This window comes from Hyperoodon ampullatus, assembly GCF_949752795.1.
Source record: "Hyperoodon ampullatus genome assembly, chromosome: 6".
Classification (NCBI taxonomy): Eukaryota; Metazoa; Chordata; class Mammalia; order Artiodactyla; family Ziphiidae; genus Hyperoodon; species Hyperoodon ampullatus.
Window position 1 is genome coordinate 6,386,110 of NC_136919.1, and position 16,712 is coordinate 6,402,821.

General features: G+C 42.4%; 1 protein-coding gene across 5 annotated transcripts in view; it reads right to left on the bottom strand.

The window, feature by feature from the left end:
* GPR107 (G protein-coupled receptor 107) overlaps positions 1–16,712 on the bottom strand; it is a gene marked incomplete at both ends in the record, with an annotated part of 69,285 nt that overhangs the window by 40,962 nt on the left and 11,611 nt on the right. For 4 of the 5 annotated variants that reach the window (XM_079706887.1, XM_079706889.1, XM_079706886.1 and 1 more), the window contains 8 exons: positions 2,281–2,414; positions 2,765–2,875; positions 6,317–6,373; positions 7,951–7,988; positions 9,875–10,014; positions 11,064–11,143; positions 11,395–11,445; positions 12,187–12,309. In XM_079706887.1, the coding sequence (XP_079563013.1) occupies positions 2,281–2,414; positions 2,765–2,875; positions 6,317–6,373; positions 7,951–7,988; positions 9,875–10,014; positions 11,064–11,143; positions 11,395–11,445; positions 12,187–12,309 (734 nt within the window). Of the gene's footprint in view, positions 1–2,280; positions 2,415–2,764; positions 2,876–6,316; positions 6,374–7,950; positions 7,989–9,867; positions 10,015–11,063; positions 11,144–11,394; positions 11,446–12,186; positions 12,310–16,712 lie in introns of all 5 variants that reach the window. The other variant, XM_079706888.1, reaches the window with a different exon arrangement.

Here is a 16,712-nt window from a genome sequence, read left to right on the forward strand (position 1 = left end):
AGGGCGTGCACAGAACGATAAGGAGGGCGTGTCGCGCAGCTGACGCACACCCAGCACACCCAGTTTCCCGATGACTGGTTTCCTCCCTGGTACTTTCCTGCTCCAGTGCCTACCTACTTGAAGGTTGAAAGGGAAGTCAAGGCCAGAGAGTCTGTCCCTCCTGAATAGTAATGAGACTTACCCAGAGTGCAGAACCGTCAAGGGCTGTGCTCACCACACGCCCCGGCCACCAAGGCTCACGGTCCAAGTTACAGCACTCATGGCTGGGCCGTTACGTGAATGAGGGAAAGGTCTCGGGCACTGGAGCCACACCGACCTGGCTCACATGCGGGGTCCACCCTGACGACCTTCATCTCTCTAGGCCTCAGAAACCTCTGCTGAAAATGGGCCAACAGTGGCCTCAAGGAGCCGTGACATCCAGTGCCTGGCTGGGCAGAGAGCAGGTACCAAACCGATCAGCTGCCCACGTGCCCCTCCCACTTCCCCGTGCTCTGGGGCCCACGACAGAGCCACAAAGGCACAGCAAGCCAGTCTGGGTCCCAGGGCCAGCTCTGTCGGGGGATGCTAGCCATGTCTCTCACTTCCCCCCCTCAAGGCCTCAATAAGACGAGGCAAAAAAATCTCTCAGTTCCCTCCAGCACTAAGAGGCTACAAGTCTCTGAAATGCGCTGGCAGCCCTGGAGTCACATCTGTGACATGACTCACGTGGCTGGCTGTGAGCCTCCAGGAAAAACACGGGGATGGGGCAGGGGGCTGAAATGGCACGCTTCTGTACACACGCTGTACTTCCACAAGGAGTGTAAAATACGGTGTACAAAGTAGGTCAGCCGCGTTTAACCACAGATTTCAAACTGCTGCCACGAGCTTACATAAGTGAACCAGTGACAGTGACTGTTGCATCACTAAATAAAGGGAAATTAAAATACCACTGAACATCTGGCTAAACTATTTTGTATGCCCCTCATCTTTGCACGGCACCCTGATCTGCAAAACACTCTCGTACACATCATTTCAGGGGGAATCACATAAGAAAACTAAGGATCTAAGACTGAGGGGAAGGCAGGGCAGTTATGACTGTCCCAGTTCTGTAGCCGAGGAGAAAGAGGCTTAGATTGAAGGAAGGCACACAGGCAGTTAAGAGTCACAGCATTTACACCTGAAATCAGGTCTCCGACCCCTAGTTCTTACTTTTCTAATAACGGCAAAAGCAAAACTTTCTTTAAAAAAACAAACCAAACGCCACCCCCCAAACACCTCTTATGGCCTGAATTTGTAGGATTCTTTTTTTCTTATTAATGGCTGCCTGATCTCCAGTCCAAACATGATTATGCAGGGTTCTTCACAAGTAAACAAGACACAGTTCCATCCAGTGGATGTACAAGATTTACAACAAACAGGAACCAGCAACCACATCCAGCAGAGCCCAGTACCCGAGCTGAACACGTCCACTAGAAGGCAATCTGGCCACCAGAGGTTAAAGAGATCTCAATGTGTCCCACTGCTCCAGAGAAAGAGGTGTCTGGTACTTGGGGGTGCTCGATTATTGTCTGAATTTAAATCCGTATTATAATACCGTATTCACATACCATCATTTACACAGTTTGTGGGCCTTATACTATAACGAACACTTCACACTATTTTTTAACTGAAAATTAGTATCCTGTTTTCCATTTTGGGGGATGGACACAAACACGAGCTCCACACATATGCTGCTGCTGCCCTCAAGTACCAAGAGACCAGGAAGTTAAAGCCTCAGGGATTTCAGAAGAAAGGCCAAGAGTCAGGCAGGTGGGCTTTGCAGAGGTTTTCTCAAGTGATGATCCTCTGGAGGTCAGTATGCACCCCGCCCAGGCTCTGGGCAGGGGCCTTCGGTGCTCAGCAGCAACTCCATGCTCCCATCAGGCACTGGGCTGTCGTCACTTGTCTCTTAAGAACAAAGAGCCCCTGAATGGGACCAATGTGTTCACACTGAGTCCTGGACTATAGTGTCCTCGCTATGGAAACGCTTTGCTTATACATTTTATTTTGCTTGTATATTATTGAAATATTTGGATTTGCTTTTTAAACAAAGCAATGGGAAGTGAACAAACACCAAGGCATGCAAAGGCCTCCCAGGCGGCAAGGCTCCTGCACGGTCTCCCTTTGTTTTGGGGAAGATGCCCTTTGAAGAGAACAGGATCGCTAGTGCCAAGTGCTCCAGGTTCAGAAGACAGCAAAAGGTGAAATTATATAAATCCCCGAACACTCGTGGATGAAGGGCTCAAGGAGGTGATAATTTACCGTCGTTTTCGAAGGATGTGAATCCAGATGGTCCCAGAGAGCAAAAAGAAAAAGGCCATAGAAATGTATAATTTGGGGAGAGGAATTTCTCCCGCTGAGAGGTAGCTGTCAGGATTCTTCTCTGTGATCTCAATCTGAAACCAACATGACATTAATTTTTACTTTTCAGAAACAGATCATCCCATATTCAGCAATCTGGAATCTTAGCTGTTTCACGGAAGTTCAAGAAAGTGAGTACCAGCAGATAACACCCACATTCTTAATGCATAGGCTGAAAGTGTAAACACATCCTAAATCGCTTTATATTTTCTTATTTATGAACCCTCTGCTGAAGTATCCTGCCCACTGGCATAAATGTTATTTTGGCCACATGTTTCTCTTACTCTGGCTTAAGTGTTCTTAAGACTACTCTCATGAAGAAATAACTGTCTCCCATTTTACACGGCTGACAACACCCACATGTGAGTTTCTGTATGGTACTCACATCGAGGCTGAATGAAAACTTGTCATTAGACCGTATTTCACTTCCAGGGCATTTATGAAAATAAAGACTGTAGAGGCCTTCTTGGTCTTCAGTGCTGATGTTAAAGAAAAACTGAAAGTGAAGAAGAAAAAAATTTAAGCATACCCAAATCCTCGGCTAAATTTTTAAATCTTAGAAATAAATCGTGAATACCATGAGCAGAAGAAAACAGACTGCTTACTTAGATTAATCAAACTGTCCCAGAGCAGAGTTTAAATAGATGTTTTCTTATTCTATGATACCCTCCTAATATTTTGTTATAACAATTTTCAAGCTAACAGAAAGGTTAACAGAATTATACAGTGAATACCTATGTACCCACTACCTAGATTCTACAATTAACAGTTTACTACACTTGCTTTATCACATATTTATCCATCAGTGATGGGTTTTTGCAGAAGTCTGCAGAGCTAACCTAAGATACAGTTTTCTAGTTTTCAAGCCAACATATTGTTGTTTTGCTCTTTGGTAAAAAATACTTCTGAGAAAGAAAGGAGGTTCATCTGATACTTGAAAAGTTAAAGGACCAGTATTCCCTCATCAAAATTTACCCATATGATTTTAAACAATAGTAACAGAGGCTACAATTTCTACATTTAGACATTTTTCTTTGTTTTCAACATTATTTCATGTATTCAAATGAAGTTTAATGTAAATTTTAAAATGTATATATATAAAAAGATCACAGAATGTGACACCTTAATCAATTCCAGAGAACATTTTACTCAAAGCCTAAAATATACTGTTTAGGGTTACATATATAGGTGGTAAACTATGAAGAAAAGTGAGGAAATGGTTACGATAACATCTTTCACGATAGGGGTTACTCTAGAGTTGAGAAGAGCATGAGGGCCACAAGGGGGTTCTGGGTGTTGGCACTGTTCTAGTTCTTGTCCCAGGTGATGGTTACAAAGGTGATTATTTATAATTACTTGTACTCAACATAAGTACTATACACTCTTCTATAGGTACTATACCTCAAAATTTAAAAGAATGGGAGGAAAAAAGAGACATCTGACAAGAAGATGAAAAGAAAAGACCAAGAATTATTCAAGCTGAAATTATTACCGAAAAACCATGTCCCAAACTCATCACTGTAAAGTGAGAGCATGTATTCTTGTCCACCCAAGGTAGCCACAAAAAGAAAACTTTTCTAAACATGTAATTTTAATTACAAAAGTAAGACTCTCATGAAATTTCTAAAAAATATTTTTTTAAAAAATCAATAGAACCATCATGGTGGATCAGAGTAGAGACCTGACACTTGAAGGAAAAAAAAGAAAACAAAATAAAGCAAAAATGAAAACGTTAGGGTTGAGGTAAGCCCTGACAGTCCCTTTCCAGCTCTAGGTAGACAGACTATCAGACCTCCTCTGTGGATGGAGCAGAAAAGCTCGGAGTGACTGTGCTGTCCAAAACCGGGAGGACACTGGGTAGCAGAACACTAACGAGCCGCCTGCTGGCTTCTTTACAAGGAGGGGGGAGGCCAGAGAGAAAGCGAGCTGCCCATTCTGTGTGCCACCTGTTCTATGCATCCCAAGAACCCTATGCACTGGCTGCTTGAGGCAATGTTCTGAATCACCACGAATGCTGCTTTCCCCTCAGTACTCACCTTGACACAAAGCACTAGTAACTGACAAATGTGTATCCTGTAAATGCTTTCCTTTTGTGACTTAAAAAAGAAACATTCAAAATGCTTATTTTATTAACAAACATTTTAAAGTGAAGGAAAGAAGACAGAAAAGTACCTCTTGTATTTTCTTAAGAAGGTAGTAAAGCAAAGTGATTAAACACATGGGCCTTGGAGTCAGACAAACCTGGGTTTGAACCCTCCCCTTGGGCAAGTTACTTAACCTCTCTGAGCCTCAGTTTCCTCATCTGTAAAAGGAGAATAATAACAGTACCTAATTCACAGACTGTTGGGAGGATGAACTGAGATAATGATGACACATAAGTACTCAGCACGATGTGTGACTCACTCATTCATCTCCATAATGACAGATGGGCAACCTGTTATGGGCCAGGCCCAAGACGAGGAATTTCATATACAGCGGCAATAAAGCAGATAGAAACCCCTGCCCTTATGGCTACCTTCTAAAGGGAGAGACAGATAATAAACACAATAATAAGTACAGGTATACCGTACGTTGGAAAGAAGCACTAAGGGAAAAAACAGAGCCAGGGGCGGGGCGGGGGGTGCTGTGTTTAAAACAGGGCGATTGGAGTAAACTTTGTTGAGAAGGTGACATTTGAGCAAAGACTTGAAGGAGGAAGAAATTGATCACACAGATTCTGAGGGATGAATGTTCCTCCAGCAGGTACAGCTAGAGCAGAGCCCAAGGCCTGACCTTTTCTAGGAGCAGCAAGGTGGCCTGTGTAGCTGGAAGAGAGTAATAAGCAGGGGCTGGGGAGGAAACAGGAGCTGAGGTCAGAAAGTTGACAGCAGCTGGACCACACAGGCTTGCAGGCCACGTGGAAGGACTTGGGCTTTTACTCTGAGACAGATGGGAAGCTGCTGAGGACTCAGAGCAGATGAGCGCCCCAAAAGCTCTCAGTTAGCTGTTAATACCGACGGCCACTGAACTTAAAAGAACATATAAGAATTGTTAGATACGCAAAAGAATCTACGGTGAAAGAAATCAGAAGAGCAGAGGCAGGGGTGGGGGACTTTTGGAGATGGTAAAAATACAGAGAAGCTTGAGAGTGGGTTATGTGGGTGCATGCAGTTGTCAGAACTGATTGAACCATACACGTAAGACCTGGGCATTTCCCTCTAAGCAAATTATACCTCAATTAATGAAAACTGGTTAGAAAAGAGACAGTGATTCTTATAAATTAATGATAAAAGATTATTTGTATAGTGCTTTACAAAGCACTTTTATTTTGGAAGAATGATACACCTAACAACCCTGGGAGACACGCGCCCTCATTTTCCATTTTCAGATCATTCAAGAGCGAGGTTCAGAAGCTGACTGAGCTGTCCAAGGTCACCAGCTAGCACATGGGCTCTGAGGTCCAGTCCAGTGTCCTCCCCCGGACCCCACACATGGGCTGTGATGCTGCGCAGTTAACAAGGGTGACAGCTAAGCAGGTCACTCAGGCCTCTAAGGCTCAGTGAACTCATCTCTGAAATGACAACATCACCCTAAAAGATCACAATGGTCCTTTCAGGTACAGAAGTCTGTGTTTCTGACACACTCTGCATGGGAGGCGGCATGGGGTTGGAGAGGCAGAGGTGTGGGGACAGCCAGGGAGGACTGGGTTGGAATCCGGGCCTCCTCACTCACACTGGACATAACACTCTGAGTTATTCTCTCAGAGATTTACGATTTGATAAGTGGTGGCTAACAATACCCACCTTGTAGGTTTGTTATGGAGAGAGCTACTGTATTCAAGTGACTGACACGTAGCATACCTAAATTACTACTCCTAAATCCAAAATTTCTATAAAAATTCACCCTTCTACATGGTAGAGATAAATTCTACGAAGCTTGACTGAAAGAGAATACATACCTGAAATGAAACTGCCCCATCATTATTACGAACAGAAAAGGATTTCTCTCCTGTTGCCTAAAAAAGACAGTAACAACCTATTTTAGAATGAGACTGGTGGAAAAAGCATGCTAATAAAAATAAAAATTCTAAAACTCCAAAACATGCTTTTCTTAAACCCAAGCTTTCTTCAAAAGCTCACTGAAAAAGAAATTCACCATTTTTTCAAGATGTATGAAATCACCTTTCACAGAGAATGGTAATTCTTTTACCCATTTCCTTTTCTCATCTACCTCTTGTCTCTTCAATACCCCCTACTCACTAGTGACCACCTCTCTAGTCTTAAAGCTTCAGCTAGACAACGGATGCCAACCCAGGTCACACCCTGACACGGCACCTGGGCTCCATCCCCGACTTCAAATGATCTACATACTGCCACCGGTACAACGGACTAAAGGTAAGTAACAAAAAGAAGGAACTACTGATCCATGGAACAACACGGGCGAACCTAAAATAATTATGCTAAATGAAAGAAGACAAAAAAGAGTAGGTACTGCACAATTCATTTATAGCAGCTTCTGTAAAACATCTCTATAGTTACGGATCAGTTGTTACTTAGGGACAGGAAGGTGACAAAGGGACAGGAGAAACCTCTGGGGTGATGGACAGGTTCACTCTCTTGTTGTGGTGGTGGTTTCACAGGTGTACACACAAGCCAAAACTTATCGAATTGTCACTTTAAATATGTGCAGTTTATAAATATCAATTATACTTCAATAAAGCCGTTAAAATAAAACAAAATAAAATACTGCCATTTGGATGTCCCATCACTGAAAAACCAAGATATCCCAAACCAAAACTTTCCCGTTTTTCCTTCTGCTATTTCTACTTCCTACACCTCTGGGGGGGAAAAAAAATCTACCTCTTCTCCTACCCTCCCACCACCCCCAAATGACCTCCCAGACTGGTTCCAAAGCTCTGCGCTAGTTCAGATCCTCATCACCCTAAACCTGTATTATCACAACAGTATTCCTCCTGGTCCCTCTAATTTCACTGCCTCCCTCTCCCTACACATTCCTTCAGAACTACGACCTTCCCTTAACACCTTCTGTATCACATTCCATCCTTGTCAAGAACACATGATGACTTCCTGTTTTCTGTGCATCGATGCCTTCAATCTTCCAGCCCTCTGTTATCTAAGACACCTCTCTCTGCTCCCAAACAGGTACCTTTTACTTCCAATAGGCCAGTGCCCAGCACCTGTCACGCTCATCTCCACTTCCGGTCTTTGCTCATGATGGTCTTCATCTCCTTCGTTCTCTTCTTCCCCAAACAATCTACCAAACTTCAAGCCCTGGCGACGCCTCCCTCCAGAGGGCTCTCCGAGAGCCCGCTTCCCTCTCCTCTCACTATCTGAGCCTCTATCATGTAAGTGCTGTATAGCTCAGCACTCAGTCTTACTTTGAAATTGTTTCCGAGTGCCTAAGTTATCTCCCCAAACAGAAGGCAACCCCCTGTAGATCAGGCATGCAGATGTATGTGTGTGCACCTGTGTACATATATACATATGTATATACATTCCTATACGCACACACATACACAGACATACATATACACCCAGGAAAGCTGAGAGCATAAGTCAGGTTATTTCTTACCTTTGAATCCACTGTACTTCTTTCAGACTTTGCACTGTCTAGAAGCAGAACCATTTAAGAGCTATTATTGCATGATTCAGCTCATATGTATATTACAGTATCATTTTATGAGACTCTAGCTCGTCTAATATCAAATAATTCAAACAATCAAAACGGTGAGGCCACGTGCCATCTTGTGAAATGCCATCTGCTTAGAACCCCAAACACTCCTGAGCTGTAGAAGCCGCAAATGGCAACCTGTTCTATTATAAATGCAATCTAATAAATGATAATACTCAGTACAGATGAGGGAAATCATCTCTCAATAACCTAGTGCATGTTACTGTCAGAGATAGCACGTGGAATGACTTCCTTATCTTCTAAGTAATTACGTTTGAAAACAGATCATTGTTTAAAATACGTATATATATGAGATTTATTTATATACACGGAAAAATAGGAAATAATATTAGCATAAAGCATACTATTTTTATTTCCACAGCAAGGAGTGTAGAAATTGCTAATGACTTCTTTCAATGAAAAGAGAGGGCATCTGTGTCTTATTTTTACTTAAGACCCTCTTCATGAGGAAGACAGCATCTCAAACTCCCTGCAGGAAGGGAGAGAGTTTCAGAATAAAAAGAAGGAAAAGATTTTTCTGCCCAGGGAATGGTTATGTGAGCCTGAGGAACCTGGACAAGGAGGAGATGGTGAACATACGTGAAACTACCTCATCACACAAATGTAACATTTCTGCACATCTTTTAACCTGGGTTAGAATTTTGACAAACTGAGAAAAAGACACATAAATAATACAATAAATAGTTATCGTTAAAGCACTCATATAAATTATTAGATAAACCTAACGGTTAATGAAAGAGGTGATAAATATAAATTGGTTAATCAACATATGGAGGAAAAGAGCAGCCTCAGTAATACGAGTGACTTCAGGGCTTCCCTGGTGGCACAGTGGTTGAGAGTCCGCCTGACAATGCAGGGCACACGGGATCGAGCCCTGGTCCGGAAGGATCCCACGTGCCGCGGAACAACTAGGCCCGTGAGTCACAACTGTTGAGCCTGCGCGTCTGGAGCCTGTGCTCCGCAACAAGAGAGGCCGAGACAGTGAGAGGCCTGCGCACCACGATGAAGAATGGCCCCCGCTTGCCACAACTAGAGAAAGCCCTCGCACAGAAACGAAGACCCAACACAGCCAAAAATAAATAAATTAATTAATTTTTTTTAAAAAGTGACTTCAAAATCAAGAATACCTTTTTGCCTTTCACTTTAGAATTTAAAAAACAAAACAAAACCAAAAACCCAGTATTTTCTAGGACATGGTGACGTGGGCACTATTCTTATATATTTCTCAACAGCAGTATAAATTCACACAACTCATATGGAGAGGAATGAAAATATGTATCAATATTCTCAAAAGTATTCATATCCTTTGAACCAGAAATTCCAATTCTGGGAACCCATCCTAAAGAAAGTTCTACATATGAAAAAAAATCTACAAATAACAATGTCTGATGTAGCAATGTTTTAATATAATAGCATCAAGGTAGAAATATGTCGCTTTAAGGGGAAAGGCTGAGCAAATTACAGTAGCCATTTAATGGGATATCTAATAAGTATGAAATAACTTAAAGGTGAGTGAACAGGGATGCTTATAAAATTATAAACATGTATGAGTTTTAAAAATCAAATATTCTAGACTTAGGAAACAAGTTTAGAAGGAAATATAAATTACTAAAATTCTAACACAGAGAGTAAGGAGAAATGACATTTCTTCTCCCACCTTTTCCACATTTTTCTTTGTTACATATTTTTATATCACCTCAAAAATAAAATAATGCTAAGATCATATTTGTTTTTACTTAGGAACAAAAAAGAATCTACAAATCAGGGTAGTGAAGAAAATGCTAGCTTCTACCTCACAGTTTACCTTGTTTTTTCTGAGTCTGGCTGCCTGCTGAAACAGCGTTAACACCAGGCTCCTGGCTCTGACCAAGGACTTTCTCATCCTTGCTGAAGATGATCTTTGGTAACTGGGTACCAGCTTCTGGTGGAGATTTTATTCGCACTCTATATTCAAAGAAGACAGAAGAAAAAGAGTTCAAGGTAATGCTTATGGCCAGTAAGTGTTATAAGTTAGGTGTTGTTTCCAGCTCTAAATCCATCATCTCATGCAGTCCCATGATGTCCTATGATGTAAACTCTATTATCTGCATTTTACAGATGTTGAAATGAAAGCTCAGAAAGGTTAAAGAACCTGCCCAAGAGTAGTGAGCTAGTGAGCAGCTGGGCGAGGACCTGGGCAGTCTCACTCTAAAGCTTAAGTTCGTAGCAACCATACAATTCTGAGGTACACACTCCCCCCTAAGTATGTGCAATGTGTTCAACAAATTGGTGTACAATGGAAAAGGAACAAGAGGTAAAAAAAAAAAAAAAAAAAAACCCAGTAAGATGTTAAAGTGAAGCCTTGGGGAGCATGCACAGGGCAGTGAGCACTATTAGTAGCCCACCTAATATGCATTTCCTCCCTCCTCCCTGCTTACCAGACCGCAATTTTGTTTGCCCCATCCCGCCTGAGGAGGAACAAGCAAGTGTCCATGCCTGAGCGGACACGCAGCCTCAGCTGGCACCATCCCTCGTACCAAGGGGAGCATGTCTAGCACTGAACGGGGCGGAGCCTTCCTCTCTTCCCCTTAGCTGGATGCGGACAATGACCTCACCTCACTGAACACACCATGCTATTTCACACCATTCTGCCTTTGTGTATCACGTTCCCTTTGCCTAAAATGCTCTTCCCTTTCCTATTCATCTGTAAAGTCTATTCATGGGAAGGGCGGTCGCACCAACACTTCTCTGAAGCCTTCCCTTCTCTTCTGCAATCCTCCGTCTCCCTGCTCTACTACTTCTCTAGTTTGCTGTGGTCGCTTGTATTGCTCTTGTCTCCCTCACCCATCTAGAAGCTCCTCCAGGACTGGACCTTTGTCTTCCTCATCTTGTTTTTAATCTCCGGCACTCAGCAAAATATTTGGCATGTGGCAGACAATAAATGGTAACTTAACTACCAAATTCCCCCTAACTTTACTCTGGGATTGAACTGAAGGATTAGTAGAATTACTTACTCACTTCTGGAGATGTCTAGGATTAGAAGGGTGACAGAGGAAGACTGTTTCTTTAAAATACAGTAATTCACATCTTCATCCTGAGAAAGGAAGACCCAATTACACACCACCTTATTCATTCACACTAGAGTAAGAACAAAATGTTTTCAGGAACAAAGCAAATAAGTGGCCCAGACTCCGTTCAAATAACACAACTGTGGGTGCTCAGAGATGCTTGCAAGTCAAAGCCACTACCACCTCAAGAAAACAGCACTGACGGAAGCAGGGTGTTTCCACGCAGTGTCTTGGGTTCAAGTGAAGGGAGGGATCAGGTCAAGCGTTTGATGCTCACCAGGTAAGAAGAAAATCCATCATTCTTTGTGCGGTCTAGGCTGAATCCAATCTAAGAGGAGGTAAAAACAATGGAAGTAAATAACCACATGATGCCTGGCGCCCTTACCTTCATTACTCCAACAGCAGAAAGGTGACTCTTTTGGCCTGGCCACCTCTTGGTTTTCTTAGCATTCATTTTGTAAGAAGGATCAGTTGTTACTAAAATTATTCAAGAATTACAACTTGGGCTTCCCTGGTGGCGCAGTGGTTGGGAGTCTGCCTGCCGATGCAAGGGACGCGGGATTGTGCCCGGTCTGGGAAGATCCCACATGCCATGGAGCGGCTGGGCCCGTGAGCCATGGCCGCTGGGCCTGCGCGTCCGGAGCCTGTGCTCCGCAACAGGAGAGGCCACAACAGTGAAAGGCCCGCGTACCGCAAAAAAAAAAAAAAAAAAAAAAAATGTTAAGAATAAAACCATCGGGCTTCCCTGGTGGCGCAGTGGTTGAGAGTCCGCCTGCCGATGCAGGGGACACGGATTTGTGCCCCGGTCCGGGAAGATCCCACATGCCACGGAGCGGCTGGGCCCGTAAGCCATGGCCGCTGAGCCTGTGCGTCCGGAGCCTGTGCTCGCAACGGGAGAGGCCACAACAGTGAGAGGCCCGCGTACCGCAAAAAAAAAAAAAAAAAAGAATAAAACCATCTGACGCCCGCTCACAAATTTAATTTTCTCTACATTCTGATACTTCATATTTAAGTATGGGATGAAGCTTTCACCTAAGCAACAGAAAAGATCTCCTGGAAAGGCACTTACCGTTGCGTCCTTGTCTATGGCTCCTTCAGGCTCATTCACGGAAAGGCTACTGACATTCACCATCATGTACCCATTCCTGAAGAATCCAAAGGTGTTCAGATGAACCTTATGCCTCACATCGTCCTAAAAGGATTTGCGGTGGTGGAATTAGTAACATGGAGAAGTTAACTTGATGACTTAACCTATTCATTTGCTTGGAAAACTATGGTTATCTAGGTCCCTGCTACCTAACCAATGTTTCTATATATTCAGTAATATAGACAGCTGTGGGGCCTTTTCTTGCTCCCAAAGCTGAAGAAGACTCATCAGAAACTCATAATATAGCAACAATTTTGCAGAAGGAAACACACAATAGATTCGATTCATTCCAGTGTATCTGTAAGGGTGCTGGGGGCAGACTCGATGGCCTGTGGAATGTGGATTCCAGGAAAGGAGGAACAGTCATCCTCCCATGCTTCCTTCAAGTACAAGGCCTGGCATCCAGTAGGCACTCAAAACATGGAGGCGGGGGAGGGGGGCATGGAGGGAGGGAGAAGAGGCCAAAGCTGCTCCAAGAATACACTCATTCATGTGAACCTTCTTAGGCGTTTTGGTGTAACCGGCTCCTCCCACTGCAGGACAACAGGAATAGCTGAACATTACTTGAAACTATCTCAAAATGGTGATTCCAATGTCAACTCAGTCAACAAATTTTAGGGCCAACGGAACAATGGTATTAGTGAGTACTTCTAAAGTTGAGGTTCCACAAAGATGCTTCACATTGTGTAAAGTCATGAGTTTTATATTGAGAATTATTTGCCCAAATGTTCACAGTTATTAAGTAGCTCCTAAATGCAAAGGCATTATGCTAAGTACTTTTCTAAAACTCGGATTTGGTTCTTCCTCAAATCTGCATAGTCATTAATGATAGTGTTTGTTTCTTGCTCATATTTTAAAACTCTATCAGTTATTTCTTTCATTTTAAATATAGCCATCTTACAACATAACGAGGAGCTCTGAAACCCCTAATTCTGTTCTTAGTCATCTCTGCTGACTTTCCTAGCAATTTGTTTCTTTGTGTGAGGGGTAATTTTTTATTTCTAGACTTGGAGCTCCTGGACTTCAGAGGTAGTGTAATTGCAAACACCAAACGCCTATGATGAGAGGCTAAGGACCAGATCTTCAGCAGAAAAAATCAAATGGACTCCTCCCACTGCCGTTAGGAGGGTTCTATTTCCTAGCCCACTCCTTCATTCGAGGAACAGAGCTGTTGAGAGTCTGCTGTTGTGAGCCGAGGAGAGGGACACAGTCCCAGCGGCCCTCCTGGCCTGGGTCTAGGGCTTTGGCTCCTGCTCTCCCTCACCAGCTGCTCAAAATCCAAGGCTCTGGGTCCAGATTTCTACACCTTGGGACAGCCCTGGCTTGTGTTATTTTGCCACTGGGGTTTCAGCTCCTTCTCTCCCTCTCCCCTTTATCTGGCCCTGGGACTTTCCCTCCCCTTTCTAGGAGCCCAGCTATGCATTTGCTAGACTTCCTTCCATTTCCAGGTGGGATGGAGGAGCTTGCAGCAAACCAGCACTCCCAGGGAGGAAAAAAAAAAAGCCAGATAAGATAACTGTTATCTTCCAGAAGTCATCTGCTAGAAGACACTGGAGAGCTGCTAGACCACAAAAACCAGAAAAGCTAAAGTTCCCAGTCTTTCCTGGGACTCTACGAGAGATGAACCTCCACGGAACATGATTTGAGCGGGCATCTTCTCAGTTCTCCCGAAAGCGTTACAAGGCTACTACCATCCTAGACTCACAGGACAGAAATTAATTCAGCTACATATGATGGATCACTTTGGACATCAGGGCTTAATACTCTGGCAAAATCCACAGATGAGAAGGGCTACAGAGGGACAATGAAGGAAAATGAAAAAATTCCTGCCCCACGCAAGATGGATGGATCTCACAGACATAACACTAAGCAAAACAAGCCATATTCCCCATAGGTATAACAAATTCAAATTCAAACGTAGGGGGAAATACGCTAAGGCAATAGAGGTCAGGATGGTGGTTGGTTATTCTCGGTAGGGAGAGACTTCCCAGTCACTTGGGGGATGCGGCCTTTAGGAGCTTCTGGAAATGCTTGGTAACATTGTTGCTGGTTGCACAAGTATTCTTACACAGTGGAAATTCATTGAGCTGTATGCTTACAATGAGTATTTTCTTTAGCATGTATATTATACTTCAATAAGTTTAAATTTTGAATGTTTGTTCTAATTTATCCCGCATTTAGATGCTGTGTAGCAAAAATGGAAGCCTGTTAATTGATTTTTATCTTCACGTAGTCCACCACAATGTCTATTTTCTAGGTTTTGGGGGGAAAATGTTTCAATTGTAGCCTTATAACAGTGATTTTTTTCCATACAAACTCTATATTCCTTTAGTGGTTTTTTTTCCCACTTTTGTATAGCATTTCACTTGATAATACAATGCCATTAAAAACATGTTTTTGAAGAATATTTTAAACAATCACAACAGCATCACAACTCCCTGTTTTCAGCACTTACCAAGAACTGGGTTATGTGCCAAGGGCTTTCCTATGATGTCTAATCCTCACTCAGCCCAGTGTGGTTAAAAGCAGTATCCCCATGACAGGGATGAAGACACAAGTTCAGAGATGAAACGCTGCCCAAGACTATGGACACTCTAAGTGGTAAAGCTGGGATTTCAACACAGATCTGACATGAAAGCCATTTTCACACCACTATCCCCTAATATTGGAAAGTAATAACAATATAATATTAAATGCAGGTTGGAGTACCTAGAAGAAATGGACAAATTCCTAGAAGCATATAACTTACCAAGACTCAATCTGAAGAAACAGAAAATCTGAATAAGGAGACTGAATCAGTATTCAAACAGTTAAGGAAAAATTAACACCAGTGTTTCTCAAACTCTTCCAAAAAATTGAAGAGGAGGGAACACTTCCAAACTTATTCTACAAGGCCAGAATCATCCTGACACCAAGCCTATAAGGACACTACAAGAAAAGAAAATTACAAGTCAATGTCCCTGATGAACAAAGATGCAAAAATCCTCAACAAAATACTAGCAAACCAAATTCAACAGCACATTAAAAGGCTCATACACCATGATCAAGTAAAATTTATCCCTGGGCTGCAAGGATGGTTCAACATATGTAAATCAATAAATGTGATACACCACATTAACAAAGTGAAGGAAAAAATCCTATGATTATCTCAGTAAATGCAGAAAAGGCATTTGACAAATACAACATCCCTTCATGATAAAGATGCTCAACAGATCAGGTATGGAAGGAATGTACCTCAGCATGATACAGGCTGTAATATGACAAGTCCACAGCTAACATCATACTCAACAGTGAAAAGATGTAAACTCTCCCCCTAAGATCAGGAACAAGGCAAGGATGCCTACTCTCACCATTCAACACAGTACTAGAAGTTCTAGCCAGAGCAATCAGACAAGAAAAAGAAATAACAGGTATCCTCCAAATTAGAAAGGGTAAAGTAAAACTGTCTCTGTTCAGAGATGACATGATCTTATATATAGAAAACACTAAAGACTCCTCCAAGAAACTATTAAAACTAATAAATTCATGTGACTTCCCTGGTGGTGCAGTGGTTAAGACTCTGCACTTCCAATGCAGGAGGCCTGGGTTCAAATCATTGTCAGGGAACTAGACCTCATAAGCATGCTGCAACTAAGAGTTCCCATGCCACAACTAAGGAGCCCACCAGCCGCAACTAAGACCCAGCACAACCAAATAAATAAATAAATAAAATATTTTTAAAAACCTAATAAACAAATTCAGTAAAGTTGCAAGACAAAATCAACATACAAAAATTAGTGGCATTTCTTATACAATAACAAAATATCTGAAAGAGAAATAAAGAAAACAATTCTATTTTCAATAGCATAAAAAAAAAACAGGGACCTCCCTGGTGGTCCAGTGGGTAAGACTCTGCACTCCCAATGCAGGGGGCCCAGGTTTGATCCCTGATCAGGGAACTAGATCCCGCATGAATGTCACAACTAAAATTTCACATGCTGCAACTAAGAAGTCCGCAGGTCACAACTAAAGATCCTGCATGCCGCAACGAAGATCCCACATGCTGCAACTAAGACCCACTGCAGCCTAAATAAATAAATAAATAAATATTAAAAAAAAAACACTTTGGAATGAATTTTACCAAGGAGAAGAAAGAACTATAAACTGAAAACGACAAAAACACTGATGAAAGAAATTAAAGATACAAATAAATGGAGACATAAGCTGTATTCATGGATTGGAAGAATTAACATTGTTAAAATGTCCACTCTATCCATATCATTCAGTGTAATCCCTATCAAAATTCCAGTGGCATTTTTCACAGAACTAGAACAATCCTAAATTCACATGGTACCACAAAGACCTTAAAGCAATCTTGAGTAACAAGAACAAAGCTGAAGGCATCACACTGACTGATTTCAAAATGTATTACAAAGTTATAGTAATCAAAATAGTATGGTACTAGCATA